Source organism: Crinia signifera, chromosome 4, assembly GCF_055691185.1.
Source record: "Crinia signifera chromosome 4, ASM5569118v1, whole genome shotgun sequence".
NCBI lineage: Eukaryota > Metazoa > Chordata > Amphibia > Anura > Myobatrachidae > Crinia > Crinia signifera.
This window is the reverse complement of record NC_139220.1, coordinates 129,387,157-129,408,315: the sequence shown is the minus strand read 5'-3', so window position 1 is coordinate 129,408,315 and position 21,159 is coordinate 129,387,157. Positions and strand designations below refer to the sequence as shown.

Below are 21,159 nucleotides of genomic sequence, written 5' to 3'. Positions count from 1 at the left end.
GTGCCCAAGACGGCTACCTCACCTAGTATCTTTCTAGGGTGAAATGGAAAAGTCAAAAGGTCTACACCAACCTGACCATATGCTTATTGTCCTCACTAGGGCCCTTATTCTGGTTGGTGCGGTCAGAGCCGCACACGGGGCTCCGACCGCACAAACCAAGGGCCGCCCACCCGACGGATCGCCACGGCCGTCCGTACACGGACGGCTGGCGATCCGCACAAAAATGGTGGAGGCTACGCCTCCACCATGGTGGGAGCTGCCCCCTGCCTTCGATGGTCGACGACCATCGAAGGCAGGCCCGCACGCCGCGGCAGCTCCCGCAAGCTCAGACCACACGGACAATCGTCCGTGTGGGAGCTTGAAAGGGGGCTGAAAGCTGACATCCGGCGACGTCAGCTTTCCGCCCCCATGTCATGGTAATGAGGGCGTCATGCCCTCATTACCATGCATACGCCCCGCGTTTGCATGGGAACGCCCATGAAACGCGGGGCGTACACATAGGGTAATGAGGGGCTGAAGCCCCTCACGCCCCTATACGCCCCCTTTGCGGCGGACGAAATCCGTCTGCGGCGAAGGGGGCTGCACATGCGCAGAATGACCTCTGCGCATGTGCAGAACAAAAACATCGGCGGTACGGCCGCACGCGGGCCGTACCGAGCCGAGTAGAATAAGGGCCTCGGTTTTGTTTTCTGTACTTCTCCATTATTACTAGAGATGTGCGGGTTCGGTGTTACCCAGATTTACTCGTATCTCAAAGCGGGATCTTATTGGCTATCCAAAACATGTGACTGTTGATAGCCAATCAGAAAAAAAATCTGAATTTTGCCGATGAGAACTGAATACATTTGAATTGCTCCTCTCTGATACTAGATCTATGGACTATGCATTGCCCGATTTCACCTGACTTCTTGGCCAGATGTTTTGGAATCAGGTGAAGGTAATGTATGGCCACCTTAATGGGATAAAAGTGCTCTATAAATAAAATTATTATTCATGAAAAATATACCTATGTTGCTACTTATGCGGAAACTCATTTAAAAAACAATGTGTTATTTTATTAGTTCTGAAGCATACTGATAAGGTGCATCTTTTATACAATAACAAATGAGATGACAAATAGATCCGATCAGTTATTCATCACCAGCTAATTGGTACTTCAATAGCAAACAAAAGATGCAATAGCATACCTCCCAACATGACCCTTTCCAGGAGGGACACAATGCTCTGCTCCTGGACTTTCCTCTTACTGTATGATTACCATCACCTGTGTTGAACAGTTTAATTGATAATTGACAGGTGATGGCAATCACACATTAAGAGGGGAAGTGTAGGTGCAGAGCATTGTGTCCCTCCTGGAGAGGGTCATGTTGGGAGGTATGCAATAGCGATAAATAAGTCAAATGAAAGATGTGCTGCAGAATTGAAGGTATTACATACATAGGCGTGTGCACAGGGAGTGCCGGGGGTGCACAGGCACCTCCTAATGACCATCCGCCGCCAAACTCTGACTCTGAGTGACAGTCCCGCGCCACTGCCACTGCCCAAATCACGCTGACGCAGTGGCGCAGGACTGTCACTCAGAGTTGGTCAGCGAGCGGCTGAATGGTCGAGGTCAGTGTCGGGTGGGTGCCTTCCTCCTCCAGGAGCCGAGGAGGAGAGCGGGCGCACCACTGGCCCCATCTCCTACCTCCTCCACTGCGCCTCATTGCCGCTGTGTCCTCTACAATGTTCCCCGACTGAGCATTCCCCAAACAGAGGTGGTAGCGCGATCAGCTCGGTACTCCCCTCGGTGATGTAGATCAACTCTGCGCTCTTCTAAGCAGGCTGTGCTCTGACTGACTGAGGAGCGGGAAATGCAGGTGCGCTGAGCCTGTCACACTCACGCACACAAAGGAGGGAGTCCGGGGAGCAGCCAGCACAACAGTGGGAACTGGCAGTCCCGACTAAATGGTATGTGACATCCAACAATAATCACTCACACAGCAGAAGGTCAGGGCTGACACAAGGGGAAGGGGACATGGTAGTGTCTAAATCCCCTTCAGTTTTGACAATTGGACGGGGACATGGCTGACATAGAGGGAAGGGGACATGGATGACACAGTGGGAAGGGGACAAGACTAACACAGGGGGAAGGGGACATGGTTGACATGGGGAAGGGGACAGGGCTGACACAGGGGGAAGGGGACATGGCTGAGACAGGGGGGAAGGGGACAGGGCTGACACTGGGGAGGGGGGCTGACACGGAGGACCCCCATGGCTGACACGGGGGACCCCCATGGCTGACACATTGGGACGGGAACATGGCTGACACGGGGTAATGGGGACAGGGCTGACACAGGGGGAAGAGGACATGGCTGACACAGGGGGGGAGGACATGGCTGACACAGGGGGGAAGGACATGGCTGACACAGGGGAATGGAGACATGGCTGACACAGGGGGAAGGAATGGCGGTGAGGCGTAATGTGTAATGGACATCACGGTTTGAGGTGCAATGTGTAATGGGCATTACGGTGTTTGGTATAACATGTAATGGGCATTACGGTGTTTGGTATAAAATGTATTGAGCATTATGGCATGTGGTATACTATGTAATGGGTGTGTGACGTGCAATAGGCATTACGTGTAATAGACGCACTGTCCCTGTTCTCCATGTTTTACAAAAATTTGTCAAGCCCTGGCATAATATGTAATGGGCATTACTGTGTGTGGCATTATACGACACGCACTGTGGGGAATAGTTCATTCTGAAGTGTATATATAAATAAGTCACCTTCTATTTAGTTTGCATTGATGCCCAACAGGCATTGTTGGACACGCCCAGTTGGCGGTGCAGGATACGCCCCTCCAATGGTGCACCCCCTAACAAAATGGGCTGCGCATGCCTATGATTACATACAAAAAATAGAATGCATGTAACATGTTAGAATCAGAGCTTTCAATAGCCGCTGTGGAGCTGGAGTTGGACCCTGTGCCAGTAGTAATTCTCAGATGGATTCCTATTGGACACTGGAGCGCTATTCTCCTATTACCAATGGAGAATTTTTGCTAATGCAGTACGTTAGTACATGTGTTATAATTACATCACCCCAAACTTTTCTAAACAGGTTAGTTACCAATAACAACTCCACCCACCCCTTCCTCATCCCCTCCACCCCACCTCCTGACGACATGTGTGCGATGTGTGATGTGAATGAGACACAGCCGCAAGCATGCAGTAGACTGGTGCTGCCTCTAGAGGGCGCCGCGGGTACCGTCCGTGACTCACACCGCGTCGTGCAGCAGCAGCAGCCAGTAACGGCGCTGGAGGCGGCGCGCACGCCGTCGGTGCGTCAGTCAGACACGCCTCTGGAGCCAGGCGGGTTGAACGTGTTATTGCAGGAGACCCTGACAACGCTGATCTTGCCGGCGGGGAGCTGTGAGTGTAACATCACGTGAGGCGACGCGGGGAGGACGTAGTGCACGCCGGCCGGTGCGGCGGATCGGGGGCTGGGAGGCGGAGCTGCCACTGCCGCCGTATGGAGCAGTGACTGACGGGGAAGGTGAGGGAGGAACCGGGCTGAGCCGTGCCAATAGCGACTGTGCGCCATGTGGTGCTGTGGCAGCCGGCGGCGAGTCTAGCACACCGGCACATGCGTGGCTCTGGCCTGGAATAGGCGCCACTTGACCCGGCCAGCAGCAGCAACGTATCACTACCGGCGTGTCCGATAGCGATCAGGGCTCCGTGTCACATCACACACACATGACCAGGGGCGTCACACGTGTCCTTTGTGTGCAGCCCCCCATTGCATCATGTGCTGCGTAGTCAATACCGGCTCCGTGCGCCCGGTCCCCTGACAGCTGCCTGTGTGGTGGCGGCGGCGGCATCATTCCTAATGACTGTAACCTGGCTCATACTAGTTACCTGTAATGGGGGGGAAGAGCGAGTTACGCGTTTCTGCTGTGCACTACACGCCTTTTCTCCCCTGCGCTACTAGCTGATGGTGCTGAGCAGGCGCCACACCACTAACCACCTACATGACTGCTCGTCCTCTGGCCATATAATAACTAGTGTTCGAGCTGCAGAATACTACGTGCATGTGCAAAAAAAAAAGTGTAAAGTTTAAATGTACAGTAGGTGATCGATGTTTAGGAATTTGTTTTTATTATTATTCAGAAATCACATTGTCCTTTACACCACGGCTGCACCTCACTAATTCTAAAGATATTATAGTCTGACAGGCTACACCTGATCACAAATGGTCAAGGAGAATATTATGAATGTTTTGAGTAGACACCAGGCATCATAAATCAATAAATGATGTGTCACTGAGCAACTTTAGCAATGTAATGAACAGATTGGAGACTTTGCAGCATGAGAAATGAAAGTCATACACACTAGACGATTTTTAGACCAATAGCGTCCATTTTGGCACTTCTGAACAAAATTGGCCAAAATATTGGCTAGTGTGTATGCTACGAGCGACTGCATAACGCCGCTTGTTCATCAACGCAGTTTGTCTACTGTGCATGCGGGATGCCTCAAAAAAATTGTCTAGCTACATCGTTCCTCATATCGTTCAGTGTATATGCACAGTATTGATCATCTAGGACACTGGGAAAGTTCAAGCTCCTTTTGTATCACTTTTGAAGCTTAGTGCATCTGGCCTTTGGTGAGATACAATATTCAGTTCGGTCTGTTCATGTGTTTTATGATTGGCAGCTGCTAACATTGGTTTTGCCTTTTCCATTGACCATAAATAATTTGAATTGGTTGTGGACCACTAAGCATTCGCATCCCCGCAGGTGTGGGCACATCGTTTGGGAACCACTGGTCTAGTGTGTATGCACCTTTATTGATCCTGCTAGGATTACAGCTGGGCACCAGGTTAAAGAAGCAGCATGAGTTTGGCACTATGGCCCCGCCTGGTCACCAAAGTGGGCTTGTCTGGTCTCTGCTGTCCCTGATAGGGGCGTGCCTGGCATCTATGGAGGTGCAGGACTTCCTCCAAGATCTCGGGACATATGCAAAAGGAGCTTGAACTTTCCCAGTGTCCTGGATGAACAATACTGTGCATATACACGCAGGCAGGTTGTTTTAGGAGGATGACATTTTGCGCTTTGAAAATCATGCAGGGAGCGGTGCCCTGCTATAACAGCCTAGTGTGAACACTAATACTTTTGTGGCACTAATGTAGTCCACCTGTAGTAGTGTTGGTTTGTAGTAAGTTTCCCGCCAGTTTAACGCAGGTAAAAGTCTTATAGTGTTCGAGCACTTTGCACCTTCCAGAATCCGTGCGTTTCCTGCCTGGGATGTCACTCTACTGTTGTGCTCACAGCACAATTTGGTCTGTATCTCTACTGAAATACAGATTAGGCTATGTTAGAAGCACCACAGCATAGAGCAGGGCTGGGGACACCGGCCCTCCAGATGTTGATGATCTACACATCCCAGCATGCCTTGCATCACATCCCAGCATGCCTTGCATCAGTTTCAGCAAGGCCGCATAGCAAAACTAATGCAAAGCATCCTGGGATGTGTAGTTCACTAACATCTGGAGGGCCGGTGTTGTCCAGCCCTGGCATAGAGTGACACCCTAGGCAGGAAAAATAAACTGCATGGATTTTGAAAGGTGCAGGGTGCTAGAGTGACATCCCAGCATGCCTTGCATCAGTTTCAGCAAGGCCGCATAGCAAAACTAATGCAAAGCATCCTGGGATGTGTAGTTCACTAACATCTGGAGGGCCGGTGTTGTCCAGCCCTGGCATAGAGTGACACCCTAGGCAGGAAAAATAAACTGCATGGATTTTGAAAGGTGCAGGGTGCTAGAGTGAACACTCTAATATGATTACAATAAGTTTTGTGTCAGTGCGAACAGATAATCTACCTAACGGCCGAATAATAAACTTTTCATTATTAAACACATGGTGTGCCCTCCGCTTAAGTCAAATTTCAGTAAAAATATTACATTTTCTATATAGCAAGTTTCAATGTTTGACTGTAAAGTAGTTTGTTTGCAGTATGTTACAAACATTTGAAACATAAATGTATATTTTTACCTTATACAATGTACTTGATGTTTTAAGCCTTGTATTTTTTTTCTCACTTGTTTTGCTGAGGTAGGCAGCACTTTTGTGTTTTCAAATACCATGTTTCTCCTAACTTTGCTTTTTTATTCTTTGGCAGATGTTGGTTGATTCTGCTGTGCCAGAAAGGGGCAAACCTATTGAGAGAGATAGGGAGCTTGAAGTATAGCACCAGACATGGATGAACAAGCCTTGCTTGGACTTAATCCAAATGCCAATGCTGACTACAGAGAGCGGGTATGTCCTGCCAGGTTATTAAGGGCTTGTACACACAGCTTAAAAAGTCCTTGTGAGATGTTTTTGTACATTTCTTTTTTCTGGTATTGTCTTAAGTCTTTCCTCAATTGCAGGTATATGTAATGTTTTCATTGTAATCTAGCAATGTTTTTTCTTCTCAGCAGACTTTATAGTATAGATGTTTCACCTTATATTTACTTAATTTCATTTCAGGCATTGGCTTATTTTGAACAATTGAAAGTTTCACGTGACGCATGGCAGGTCTGTGCTGAAGCACTAGCCCAACGTATATATAGGTGAGATGTACTTTGATCATATGATCTTAGGCCAATTCAATTGTTGACTCTAATGATACCATAGAACAATTATCCAAACAAATTGGGTAAGGTTATTTCAGATGTTCAGAAAATTAAAATAATGTAACTTCTGACGTAATATATAAATTCATCATTGGACCAAAAAAAGAACCTGTGAAACATTTTCTAAAATCTCTGTCCCTGACATTCATGATGAAAGGGAGCTGCAAGCCTGCAGGTGCCCCCTCTTCTTCACCTCCAGCCTGGCGTACCAACCGGGACAATCTGCTTGCACTTGTATGCTATCAGCCTTGCCAGCTTTTTCTCAAAGATTCCCGCACACAGAAATTGAATTCTTCACCTGATTAAGGGCCCAAACAGATCTCTTTTCCCATTGGCTTTGCATCTAGGTTTTGTTGTGTGTATGAACGGTGGCCACATACACCCTTGCAATGTTATTGCCGCACACCTCTTCAGTGGCAGTAAGTAGGTAGAGACTGTCAGCGATAGAACTATACAAAAGAAAAATGTATGTTATTAAAGACATTGGTAGCTGTGCGAGCCGGCACTCCCAGAATGAGGGGATGAATGCCCCGGGTGCCTTCCAAAGTGTTGGTAGAGAATCAAGAAACGGCGTCACTCCAGGGGACTTAGTAGAAAATAGTAATCTTTTATATACGGAATATCATATGAATAACATGCCAATTCAGTGGTCGACGTTTCAATGCTAAGACAGCATTTTCATCAAGACATGACATGCGATACAACCTATCGCATGTCATGTCTTGATGAAAATGCTGTCTTAGCATTGAAACGTCGACCACTGAATTGGCATGTTATTCATATGATATTCCGTATATAAAAGATTACTATTTTCTACTAAGTCCCCTGGAGTGACGCCGTTTCTTGATTCCCTTATTAAAGACATTGGAAATGTTGTAAAGAAGCATAGTCTTAATGAAGAAAACCAAAGGTTTTGTTACATCAGTAAAAAAGTACATACAACAGAAGAAAACTCAAAGCGAAGCAGAGAGTGCTAACAAGGAAAATATAATTACGTGTTACTAAAAAGTACTTTCAATAAACCACAAATACATCTTAAAGAAAGAGATGCTGCACAAAAGGGTAGAGGATAGAAAAATAGTGTAACAGAAAAAAGCATGCAAGAATATGGTGATAGAGGCAGGGGACAAAGGAAGGGTAAATATGGGGGGGGGGACAGGCACTAGCCTTGCAGGGGGAAAGGGAGCAAATGAAATAAAATTGAGAAAGATGGGGGAACAGAGAATTCCCCCAAAGGGTTGATCCTTTGTTATAATGCAAAGCTGTTCAATCACCTTCCCACATGTAATCACGGGGGGTATATTCAATGCGGCCAGCAAGGGGGTTTGTATGGTGAGGATGGCTTGTTTTAGCGAGGATCGCCAAAACAAGCCATCTTCATCACCAATGCCGCTCCCCCTATTCTATGTTACGGAGTAATCCTCACCATCAGAGGACGGCAAGGATTCCCCCGACCGCAAGCCTTAACTTTTTGATGGCTGCACTCGCTGTTTACAACCTTGCTTTTTAGAAACAGTGAGGTGAAAACGGCGAATGCAGGAAGGTGGGTTGAATACTGAGGCGAGCAATAGGCACTGCTCACCATCATAGCTTGCCAAACGGCATTGAATATACTGAATATTGAACATTGAGTATCCCAATCAAAAGCCATGGATGAATGGGGAGGTTCGGCTTCTGTTAAGGGCTCATAGCATCATTAGGAACAAGCCTATAATATATCTAGGGCAAATCTATAAAAGCAAAGCATTGTTGTTAGTTAAAAATAGAGGAGCATTTTTCAAAATCTGACCCTCGACGCATTTGGCAAGGTATCCAGGTTTTTAGCGACTATATAAGACAATGGTATCCAGCTCATTAACCTCTGATGCCTCTTTTCTAAATGAGCTGAATTATTTCTATGCATGTTTTGATAGACAACTGTGAGGTGATCAAACTGCCTCTGAGTGGTCAGCCTCTTGTGCTGACATCAGAAGAGGTTTGTGTGGCAATGAGCCAGATTGAGGTAGGCAAATCGGCTGGACATGATGGTATTCCGGGGAGTGTTCTTAGGGTATGTGCGGAGCAGTTGGCAGGGGTTTTCAGAGATATTTTTAATCTATCCTTGTTCAAGTCAATTGTGACGTCATGCTTTAAGCGTACGTTTATTATCCCGTTGCCAAAGATAGCTAGTCCTAAAGGTTTGAATCGCTATCGTCCTGTGGCACTTACGCCAATTATTATGAAGGGCTTTGAGTGGCTGGTCCTGGCGCATTTAAAGGACAGTCTTTCCCCTATGTTGGATCCATATCAACTTGCATATCGCAAGAGTAGGAGCATGGAGAATGCTGTCTCATTTAGATAAAAATAATACATATGCCCGACTATTATTTGTGGACTTGAGCATTTAATACTGTCATTCCGGCTAATTTAGTTAACAAACTCTGGGGTAGATTTATGAAGCAGTGATAAGGGAGGAGAAGTAATACAGTGCCTGGTAAATTATCACCGGCCAATCAGCTCCTATTTAAACCCAGCCTGTAACTTAACAGTCAGAAGCTGATTGGCCGGTGATAAAGTACCAGGCCTTTATCACTTCTCCCTTATCACTGCTTCATAAATCTACCCCTGAAGGAGCTGGGAATGAACAGTTTTGTGTGCAACTGGATTGCGGATTTTTTTACTTACAGACTGCAAGTGGTTAGATCAGGATCCAATTGTTCTACATCTACACTAAACACAGGGGTACTGCAAGGCTGTGTGATAAGTCCATTTTTGTAATCTGTTTTACTTTTTGTAAACGAGTACATCCATCCAATACTAACATTAAGTGTGCGGATGACACTACACTGATAGGTCTCATTAGCGATACTGATGAAACAGCCTAAAGAGAAGAGACACTCTGCTTGGTGTAGAGACAATAATCTGTTACTTAACATCAGTAAAACAAAAGAGATTGTCGATTTTAGAAGGGAGAAAAGTAAACGGGTTGTGCCTATCCAGATAAATGAGATGGAGGTTGGAAGGGTTCTGAGTTTTACATTTTTAGGCACTTATATTTCGGAGGTCAGTTAACACTAAAAAGTGAAGAAGGCCCATCAACGCCTTTTTAAAAAAATATTATTTTTTTTTAGGGTGCTGAGAAGACATAATTTGTCAACAAGTATATTGTGAGCTGTGAGCATTCTGACCAACTGTGTTAGTGTGGTATGGGGATTGGACAGTTATGGAGCACAAGATGTTGCAGAGGGTGGTTAAAACGGCCCAGTGGATTGTAGGGACCACACTTCCAGCAGTGGAGGCTATTTAGCGGAAGCGCTGTAAGCACTGCGCACATAGTATTGTTAGGGATTTGACTCACCCAGCACAGGGGGGGGGGGGGGGGGGTGGTATAGGGGTCTGACAGTCATTATCCCGACAGGCCGGACCCAGACAGCATGGTGAGCACAACTAAGGCCCTTGCGGGCTCGCCACGCTGCGGGCACGGTGGCTCGCGTAGTGAGCCACCTATTCTATTCTCCCTCTATGGGGGTCGTGGACCCCCACGAGGGAAAATAGTGGGTGGCCGTCTGTGTTTTGACAGTCGGGATCCTGAAGTCGGGTGAATGCCTGTGTGGCACCCGCACAGGGTTTAACTACACTTTTGCCTTCTGGTAGGCGTTTTAGATATTTTAAAAATAGGACTAGCAGACTGAGGAACAGTTTCTTTCCTACAGCTTTTGTAGCATTACATTTTTTTTTAGTTGCAATGATTTACTGCAACAGTGTTTTATGTACTGTAACAAAGTTTGTTCTTTGCTGTATACTGAAATATGGACAGATTTTCAAACTTCATTTTGTTGCCCTGTTGCGGGGTAATGACGATAAAGTGAATCTCCTCTCTCATCTGAAAAGTTGAAAGTTCAGTGTGAAGATACGAGGTTCCTCAATCACTCAGACACCGAGCAGATCAAACCAAAATATGGTTTATTTTTTCACAGCACACACAAGTAGATAAAGACAGGAACAAGAGGCAAAACCTAGCATAGAAACATCCAGGTAGCAGTCCAAGTCCTTTTAGCATCGCAGTTCCAAATCACAAAACTATCACTCTCCACACAGCAGTGATAGCAGAAACCTTTAAAAGTCCACACAGTAGCGTAGTAGTACACATAAAAAAATATAATAATTACAGTGCGTCTGATAACCTCACATTCAGAAATGAAGAAAAACATCTGACACTCATGTTGACTTTATGCATGTGGGGTTCTTATTATAGTATAAATGAATTCCTTTGTGTAAGGCCATGTGTTTGGGCCTAGATTCAGCAAGGCCCTCTAGCCATGTGATGTATTTTGGGAAAGCAAGGCCTTGGATTATATAGTGCCATTTAGGTGCATTAATTAGAGAATACATTATAACTCAAAGATTAAATGTGCATATGTTGTAGGCTTGCCATGGTTGCTGAACGTGAGAGTTACATGCAGGATTGTGAGTATTGTATGATGCCGGTTAGTGGTAATTTGGTGTAAAGTTGTGGACTTGGATGATTGAATGTGCAGCCAGTTAGTGGTATGGAAGTTGCTGGTAAATACTGTAGCTTAAGTCAGTGTAAGATAGAATGTTACAATGTGCTGTAGAATATCTATGGAAATCCATTTATTTATAAATGCAAAGTATATGTAATTTATGCAAGCTGGATTCGCCGCTACAGCGCCAGCACGTGGTCAAAAAGCAAATGTCCAGAAATATGATCAATGAACATTATTTATGTAAGCAAACTAATGACAACTGCATCAATGATTATACAATATAAGACAGATATTACAATTATTACATTTATAATACCAGCATCCTTAATACATTTAAGCTCAATGTTATATGTGTGTACAGTGCTGGAGGCGTGGCTAAGAACGGCAGCCATTTTAATATAACTAACAATGGGTCACCACATGGTACAGGAGCCATTTTAAGTCACGGCCTAACTTCATTGTTGCCAAACTTAACATACCATACTGACCTTTCATCCAAAGATATTCTACAGCACATTGTAACATTCTATCTTACACTGACTCATGCTACGGTATTTACCAGCAACTTCCATACCACTAACTGGATGCACATTCAATCATCCAAGTCCACAACTTTACACCAAATTACCACTAACCGGCATCATGCAATATACACAATCCTGCATGTAACTCTCACGTTCAGCAACCAGGGCAAGCCTACAACATATGCACATTTAATCTTTGAGTTATAATGTATTCTCTAATGCACCTAAATGGCACTATACAATCCAAGGCCTTGCTATACCACAATCTATCACATGGCTAGAGGGCCTTGCTGAATCTAGGCCCAAACACATGGCCGTACACAAAAGAATTCATTTATACTATAATAAGAACCCCACACAGCACATCACAGATCTTTGGTCACATTGAATGAGAGAAAAATGCTATTCCTAGATTCACTGTGCTTTCCTAATAACCATTTTAAGACCCTGCTGGGTTCAATCTATCACTAAAACAGCATGTAACCATCACCAAGACTTATCATTCCAAATACCAAGCTACATTTAGATAAGGGTAATGCAGGGTTACAATCCATCACACAGATCTTGTCTACAACAGGCTTAAGAACTTGCTTCTTAGGCCTGGCCTTGAGCACATGGGAACACAGATATCTAGGCCTCATCCTGAACACTTGGTACTGTGCTGAGTCTTAATAACCATTGTACAAACTTATATCTATAGAATCACTAGACAATTCATTCACCTACACAAGCTAGTTCATGCAAACCACCAAACAGCAATTCATCTCACTATCTGGCCACCGCTATTAAAACATACCATGTTAACAATCCGTGGAATACCATATTTCTGGCTAGCTAGAGTCTTAAGGATCAGAACTCACTACAGATACAATCTAGTACGTTCCACTCAGACACAATTCTCACCCATCCAGCAATATCTACCTGACTAAACATATATGAAGTTACTATGCTCCTTCCATTGTATCCATTTTCCAAAGCCATGAGTCCTATTTGTCAAATTATAGAATAAAACTTAATACCGATACTTAACACATCCTTCCTGGGGAGTCTGAATGGTCAAAGTTTCTATGTAAATGCCCTTCAATAGCCACAGCTTTGTGTTCTGTGATTTATCTGCTAATAATTAGTAATCGTTCTAAAATGTGTCTGCAATGTGATATGAAATTCTAATAACTGTCATCTGATAGCTAATATTATTCCAATCAGTTTTAGACTAAACATGACTGTTATGAGAATAATATTTCTCAGACTATATTACAAGACAAGCAGGGTCAAACGTCTCTTAAGATCTTAATTATGGAAATTAATGCGAAATTATGAATTATTAATTTTGATGTGACCGTTTTGTTTACTGTCAAAGGGAGGACTGTCAAAGTCGACCCCCCTCCTGTTTACTAATTTCCATAATTAAGATTTTGTGAGTATTGCATGATGCCGGTTATTGGTAATTTGGTGTAAAGTTGTGGACTTAGATGATTGAATGTGCAGCCAGTTAGTGGTATGGAAGTTGCTGGTAAATACCGTAGTTTAACCCCTTCCCGACATTTGACGTACATTTACGTCATGGCCGGGAGGTACTTCCCGACACATGGCATAAATGTACGTCATGAGTTTAAACTGTCACTGCGTCTCGAGACGCAGTGACAGAGGGACGATGTCTGCTGTCCCTGACAGCAGACATGTCCCTGCATGCCCAGGGGGGGCTGCGATGTCGCCCCCCCGTCGGCGATCGCTGTGATTGGCTGTTCAGTGTGAACAGCCATTCACAGCGTTTTCCTGTGTTACCAGCGAATCGGACGCTCGGTAACACAGGTGTCAATCACCGCCGGGCGTCAGGGGGCATGAGGGGGTCATCGGTGACGATGACACCTCACCCCACCCTCACCCCACCTGCCCCCAAGGCTGTGATTGGTCCGTGGGACCCACGGACCAATCACAGCCAAGGCGCGACATTTAAACTGACGGTGACTGCGCTGCAGACGCCATTCCGGTCTGGAATAGCGTGCAGAACGGTCACCGTGCCTGCCTGCCGTGAATACCGACCTGATCCTTGCTAATACTTACCTGATCCTTGCAAATACCTTACCTGATCACCTTATCACTGCTTGTAGCGTGCTGGACGCTTCCTGGATCTGACTTCCTGAGACTTCCTGCTGCTGCTGCAGTGTGATAGAGAGATAGAGAGAGAGATAGAGAGAGATAGAGAGATAGTGACAGAGAGAGCTATATTTTGTGTCTGCTACCCCCCCTTTTTGGGGGTGCAGGGGTTTTCTATATATAAATAACTGTCAGTGCTGCTGCTGCAGTGTCATACAGTGATAGATAGTGATAGATAGTGATAGATAGTGAGAGGTAGAGAGATAGAGAGATTTGTGTCTGCTACCCCCCCTTTTTGGGGGTGCAGGGGTTTTATTTTATATATATAACTGTCAGTGCTGCTGCTGCAGTGTCATAGAGTGATAGATAGTGATAGATAGTGAGAGATAGAGAGATAGAGAGAGATAGTGACAGAGAGTGATAGAGAGTGTATATTTTGTGTCTGCTACCCCCCCTTTTTGGGGGTGCAGTTTTTTTTTATACATATAACTGTCAGTGCTGCTGCTGCAGTGTCCTAGAGTGATAGATAGTGAGAGATAGAGAGAGATAGTGATAGAGAGTGTATATTTTGTGTCTGCTACCCCCCCTTTTGTGCTGATCAGTATATCTGTGCTGATCAGCAACTTTTTGGGGGCGCAGAGGTTTTTTTTTTATATATATACCTGTCAGTTGCTGCCAGTTGCACTGTCAGTTGCACCAAAGGTTGTGCACCTGCTGTCCCTCACTGGTAATCAGTGTCGCATCACTGATCACCTTTTTTTTTTTTTTGTGAGTGCTGTGGGGTCTTTTTTTAATTTTTTTTTTACACACACTGATTTTGTGGGTGTCCTGTGGCCACTGTGCGCCGATCAGTGACGTACATCACTGATCAGCTTTTTCGGCACAGGGTTGATCAATTTTTTTTTTTTTTTTTTTTATCAGATTCCTGTTGCCTTTGAGCGCTGTTCAGTGACAGACGTTACTGACCAACATCTGTGCTCAATTTTTGGCGCAGGACCTTTTTTTTTTTTTTTTTAACCCCTTCAATTTTTTATTTTTAACCCCTTCATTTTTTTTTTTTTTATTGGTATAAAGTATTTTTTTTTTTCTGCACCACATACACACTACACACTACATACCCCCCGGATTGAAATAAAGTTTGTACCCCCCCCTACACTATACACGTGTTGAAACATTTCACTACCAGTAACACAAAAATAAAAATGGCATCCCAAATGTCCTCCCAAATGTCCTCCCAAATGTCCTCCCAGTCATCCAGGAGAATGTATTCAGTGGAGGAGGCATATGCCATGCTTGCCTCTGACTCTGACACAGGCAGTGATGCAAGCGGGGAATTTGAAGGATTCGTCTTAAGCTCCTCTTCCTCCTCTGGTGATGAGGGACCCCCTCAAAGACGCCCCCGTAGATCAGCTGAGATCCCCCCCCCCAATAATTGATCTAGTATGGACCCCACCACCAGACAATTTTGAGCCCCAGGTTCCTGAGTTTTTGGCCATGCCAGGAATCCAATTTGATTCCACAGGTCTCAGAGAAATTGACTTTTTCAAATTATTTTTCTCTGATGATTTTATAAATTTAATGGTGGACCAAACTAATTTATATGCCCAGCAGTTTATTGCTCAAAACCCCACGTCATCATTTGCTAGGTGGACCCCTGTAGATGCAGTAGAGATGATGACGTTTTGGGGTCTGGTGTTTCATATGGGCATAGTAAAAAAGCCAGAAATTAGGCAATATTGGAGTACAGATGTTCTGTACAGTACTCCATTTTACCGTATGGCCATGCCCCGGACTCGATTTGAGACAATTCTTAAATTTATACATTACACCGATAATGCACAGTGCCCACCCAGAGATGATCCCACCTTTGACCGGCTATTCAAAGTCAGGCCGGTCATTGATCATTTCAGTGCCAAATTTGAAGAGGTGTACATCCCTGAAAAATTTATTTGTATCGACGAGTCCCTTATACATTTTAAAGGAAGGGTTAAATTCCGCCAGTACCTTCCCAGTAAGAGGGCAAGGTATGGCATAAAAATGTATAAACTGTGTGAAAGCACCTCAGGGTACACCCACAGGTTTAGGGTTTATGAAGGGAAGGATTCAAGAATTCAACCGCCAGAATGCCCCCCCTCCCTCGTAGGTGTTAGTGGGAAAATTGTCTGGGATTTAGTGCACCCCTTCCTGGATAAAGGTTATCACCTCTATGTGGATAACTTTTACACTAGCATCCCCCTGTTTAAGGCCCTTGGTTCAAGAGGTACAGCAGCTTGCGGTACTGTGCGCAAGAACCAAAGAGGCCTCCCAAAAACGCACATTGCCCAAGTAATGAGAAGGGGTGAAAGCAGGGGAATATGCAACGAAAATATGTTGTTGGTCAAATATAAGGACAAGAGGGATGTCCTTATACTGACAACAATTCACGGAGACAGTACCACCTCCGTCCCTGTACGAGGTACCAGTACCCACACCTCAAAACCTAATTGTATCCTGGATTACAATAGGTACATGGGCGGAGTGGATCTTTCAGATCAGGTACTGAAGCCGTACAGTGCCCTGCGGAAAACAAAAATCTGGTACAAGAAGGTGGCCGTGTATATCATCCAGATGGCACTGTATAACGCTTACGTGCTATTCCGTTCTACCGGCCAGAGGGGGACATTTATGCACTTTCAAGAGGAAGTCATAAAGGGCCTAATATTTGGGAACCAGCAGCCAGAGGGCCCCAGTACTTCTAGTACTGGCCCCCGTATTGTACCAGGGCAGCATTTTCCTGATGAAATCCCCTCCACTGGAAAAAAGGGCAGGACACAAAAAAGGTGCAAAGTTTGCTATAAAAAGGGAATAAGAAAGCAAACTATTTTCCAGTGTGACACTTGCCCCGACAAACCCGGCCTATGTATAAAGGAGTGTTTTAAAATATACCACACATCTATGGAATATTAGGTTCATAATTTCACCGTGCTTCGGGGGTCTTGCTAATGCCACATAGCACCCACCATTCATTCCACCAGAATCTGAGCCGCAAAATCCAAAAATCACTCCTTCCCTTCTGAGTCCTGCCATGCACCCAACTGGTATTTTTTGGTCACATGTGAGGCATTGCCGTACTCGGGAGAAATTGGGGCACAGATTTTGGGGTGCTTTGTCTCCTTCATTCCTTGTGAAAATGAAAAATTTTGAGCCAGAACTGCATTTTTGTGTAAAAAAATGTAATTTTTCATGTTCACTGCCCAGTTTTATCAAAATTGGTGAAACCCCTGGGGGTTTGAAATGTACACTATACCCCTAGATGAATTCCCTGAGGGGTGTACTTTGCAAAATGGGGTGACTTGTGGGGGGGTTCCACTGTATTGGTGCAACATAGCACCCACCATTCATTCCACCAAAATCTGTGCTGCAAAATCCAAAAATCACTCCTTCCGTTCTGAGTCCTGCCATGCACCCAACTGGTATTTTTTGGTCACATGTGAGGCATTTCCGTACTCGGGAGAAATTGGGGCACAGATTTTGGGGTGCTTTTTCTCCTTCATACCTTCTGAAAATGAAAAATTTTGAGCCAGAACTGCATTTTTGTGTAAAAAAATGTAATTTTTCATTTTCACTGCCCACTTGTATCAAAATTGGTGAAACCCCTGGGGGTTTGAAATGTACACTATACCCCTAGATGAATTCCCTGAGGGGTGTAGTTTTCAAAATGGGGTGACTTGTGGGGGGGTTCCACTGTATTGGTGCTTGGGGGGTCTTGCTAATGCGACATAGCACCCACCAAAATTCCACCAGAATCTGAGCTGCAAAATCCAAAAATCACTCCTTCCGTTCTGAGTCCTGCCATGCACCCAACTGGTATTTTTTGGTCACATGTGAGGCATTGCCGTACTCGGGAGAAATTGGGGCACAGATTTTGGGGTGCTTTTTCTCCTTCATACCTTCTGAAAATGAAAAATTTCGAGCCAGAACTGCATTTTTGTGTAAAAAATGTAATTTTTCATTTTCACTGCCCACTTGTATCAAAATTGGTGAAACCCCTGGGGGTTTGAAATGTACACTATACCCCTAGATGAATTCCCTGAGGGGTGTAGTTTTCAAAATGGGGTGACTTGTGGGGGGGTTCCACTGTATTGGTGCTTGGGGGGTCTTGCTAATGCGACATAGCACCCACCAAAATTCCACCAGAATCTGAGCCGCAAAATCCAAAAATCACTCCTTCCGTTCTGAGTCCTGCCATGCACCCAACTGGTATTTTTTGGTCACATGTGAGGCATTTCCGTACTCGGGAGAAATTGGGGCACATATTTTGGGGTGCTTTTTCTCCTTCATACCTTCTGAAAATGAAAATTTTTGAGCCAGAACTGCATTTTTGTGTAAAAAAATGTAATTTTTCATTTTCACTGCCCACTTGTATCAAAATTGGTGAAACCCCTGGGGGTTTGAAATGTACACTATACCCCTAGATGAATTCCCTGAGGGGTGTACTTTGCAAAATGGGGTGACTTGTGGGGGGGTTCCACTGTATTGGTGCAACATAGCACCCACCATTCATTCCACCAGAATCTGTGCTGCAAAATCCAAAAATCACTCCTTCCCTTCTGAGTCCTGCCATGCACCCAACTGGTATTTTTTGGTCACATGTGAGGCATTGCCGTACTCGGGAGAAATTGGGGCACAGATTTTGGGGTGCTTTTTCTCCTTCATACCTTCTGAAAATGAAAAATTTTGAGCCAGAACTGCATTTTTGTGTAAAAAAATGTAATTTTTCATTTTCACTGCCCACTTGTATCAAAATTGGTGAAACCCCTGGGGGTTTGAAATGTACACTATACCCCTAGATGAATTCCCTGAGGGGTGTACTTTGCAAAATGGGGTCACTTGTGGGGGGGTTCCACTGTATTGGTGCTTTGGGGGTCTTGCTAATGCGACATAGCACCCACCAAAATTCCACCAGAATCTGAGCTGCAAAATCCAAAAATCACTCCTTCCCTTCTGAGTCCTGCCATGCACCCAACTGGTATTTTTTGGTCACATGTGAGGCATTGCCGTACTCGGGAGAAATTGGGGCACAGATTTTGGGGTGCTTTGTCTCCTTCATACCTTCTGAAAATGACAAATTTGGAGCCAGAACTGTATTTTTGTGTAAAAAAAATAATTTTTCATTTTCACTGCCCAGTTGTACCACAATTGGTGAAACCCCTGGGGGTTTGAAATGTACACTATACCCCTAGATGAATTCCCTGAGGGGTGTAGTTTGCAAAATGGGGTCACTTGTGGGGGGGTTCCTAACTTTTAGCATCTTATGGTGCCTAGAAACCTACATGGTGCCTAAAAAATAATCTCATAAAAAGGAGGCTCCAAAATCAAGTAGGTGCTCCTTCTATTATGAAGCCTGTGGTTTGGTCACCGTGCACACTAGGGCCACATATAGGATATTTATGAAAACAAAAGAATTGGGGGAATCAATTTTCAGTCACATTTCTCTAGTAAAATGTACTGTGTTCCTTAGAAAAATGTATTAAAATTGCAAATCTGCAAAAAAAAAGAAATTTTGAAATTTCACCTACACTTTGTTTTAATTCCTGTGAAACACATAAAGGGTTAACAAACTTCCAAAATGCTGTTTTGAATACTGTGAGGGGTGCAGTTTTTGAAATGGCATCATTTATGGGGGTGTCTCACATACAAGTCCCTCAAAGTCACATCAGAACTGAACTGGTCCCTAAAAAAATCAGTGTTTGAAATTTTCTTGAAAATTTGAGAATTTGCTATTCATATTGTAAGCCTCCTAGTGTCCCAAAAAATTAAAAGGAAGTTGAAATAATGATGTCAACATAAAGTAGACATATGGTCTATGTTAGTTATTCAGTATTTTGAGTGGTAAGATTATTTGTCTCACAAGCAGAAAATTTAACATTTTGCAAATCGCTAAATTTTCCATTTTTTCACGATATTTTGGTATTTTTCACAAAAAAACACAGACTGTATCGACCCAAATTTACCACTAATTTGAAGTACAATGTGTCACGAAAAAACAATCTCAAAATCACTGGGATAAGTAAAAGCAAAAAAAAGTTATCCCCACTTAAGTGAGACATGTCAGATTTGAAAAAAAGGGCTCTGTCAGGAACGCAAAAACTGGCTCTGTCAGGAAGGGGTTAAGTCCATGTAAGATAGAATGTTACAATGTGCTGTAGAATATCATTGGATGAAAGGTCAGTATGGTATGTTTCGTTTGGCAACAATGAAGTTAGGCCGTGACTTAAAATGGCCCCTGTACCATGTGGTGACCCATTGTTAGTTATATTAAAATGGTTGCCGTTCTTAGCCACGCCTCCAGCCCTGTACACACATACACACACATATAACAACATTGAGCTTAAATGTATTAAGGATGCTGGTATTATAAACGTAATAATTGTAATATCTGTCTTATCATATTGTATAATCATTGATGCAGTTTTCATTCGTTTGCTTACATAATGTTCATTGATCATATTTCTGGACATTTGCTTATTGACCACGTGCTGGCACTGTAGCGGCGAATCCAGCTTGCATAAATTACATATACTTTGCATTTATAAATAAATGGATTTCCATAACAGTAATTGGCGTGGAACATTAGAAAGTTGGAGACCGGCAGCACTAGAAAAAGCTGGAATCAGGGACAGCGCCAGATAAGGAAGGAAGCCCAGCAGTGCCTAATAATACACCAGGTAAATTTCCATACACACTGGTTGACTATGCCCAGCCTGTATGGACAGCGATGATCGCATTCATCGCTGCAGGGAAAGCTGCTCAGTGCATACACACGGAGCGGTTTTCCCCCAGCGCCGACTGATGGGGGGAGGACGGCGTTGCATAGCGGAGCGCTATGCAAAGCCTTCCTGAAAGCTTGTGGGATCTTGCGGGAGCGCACAGCAGTGCTCATCGCCGGGCCATACACACTGGGCTTTTGAGCTGAAAGCCGCTCAAACCTGCTGTTTTGAGCGACTTACAGCTCAGTCGCCCAGTGTGTATAGGCTTTAAGAGCCAGGCGCTCTATTTAAAATAAAGCAGCTCCGCTAAGCCTCCACCCGGGGGCCGCCTGTTAAACACCCGCATCACGGGTCTCCTACATCATGGGAAGCGCTATCCCCTGCAATGACGTACAGGGAAAGCGCATATTCCCTTGATCGCCGCATGATATATCTACCCCATTGTTTGGTAACAATACAGTCTGTGTCAGTGGTTGAAGTAGGAATTTTGAAGCTGGGATATGGAAAATGTAAAGGCATTTATGGCCAGATGTACTAAGCTTGAAAAGTGATAAAATGGAGAGTGATCAGCAACCATCCAATCATCTCCTAACTGTCATGTCACAGGCTGTGTTTGAAAAATAATAGGTAGGAGCTGGTTGT

General features: G+C 44.4%; 1 protein-coding gene across 3 annotated transcripts in view; it reads left to right on the top strand.

The window, feature by feature from the left end:
- Positions 1-3,261: 3,261 nt before the first annotated feature.
- Positions 3,262-21,159, top strand: part of XPOT (exportin for tRNA) — a 54,235-nt gene continuing 36,337 nt past the window's right edge. The window contains exons 1-3 of one of the 3 annotated variants that reach the window (XM_083182445.1): positions 3,262-3,416; positions 6,165-6,301; positions 6,515-6,597. In XM_083182445.1, coding sequence (XP_083038571.1) covers positions 6,242-6,301; positions 6,515-6,597 — 143 coding nt within the window. In that variant the 5' untranslated portion in view covers positions 3,262-3,416; positions 6,165-6,241. Of the gene's footprint in view, positions 3,541-6,164; positions 6,302-6,514; positions 6,598-20,364; positions 20,476-21,159 lie in introns of those variants that run through there. The other 2 variants (XM_083182444.1, XM_083182446.1) reach the window with 2 other exon arrangements.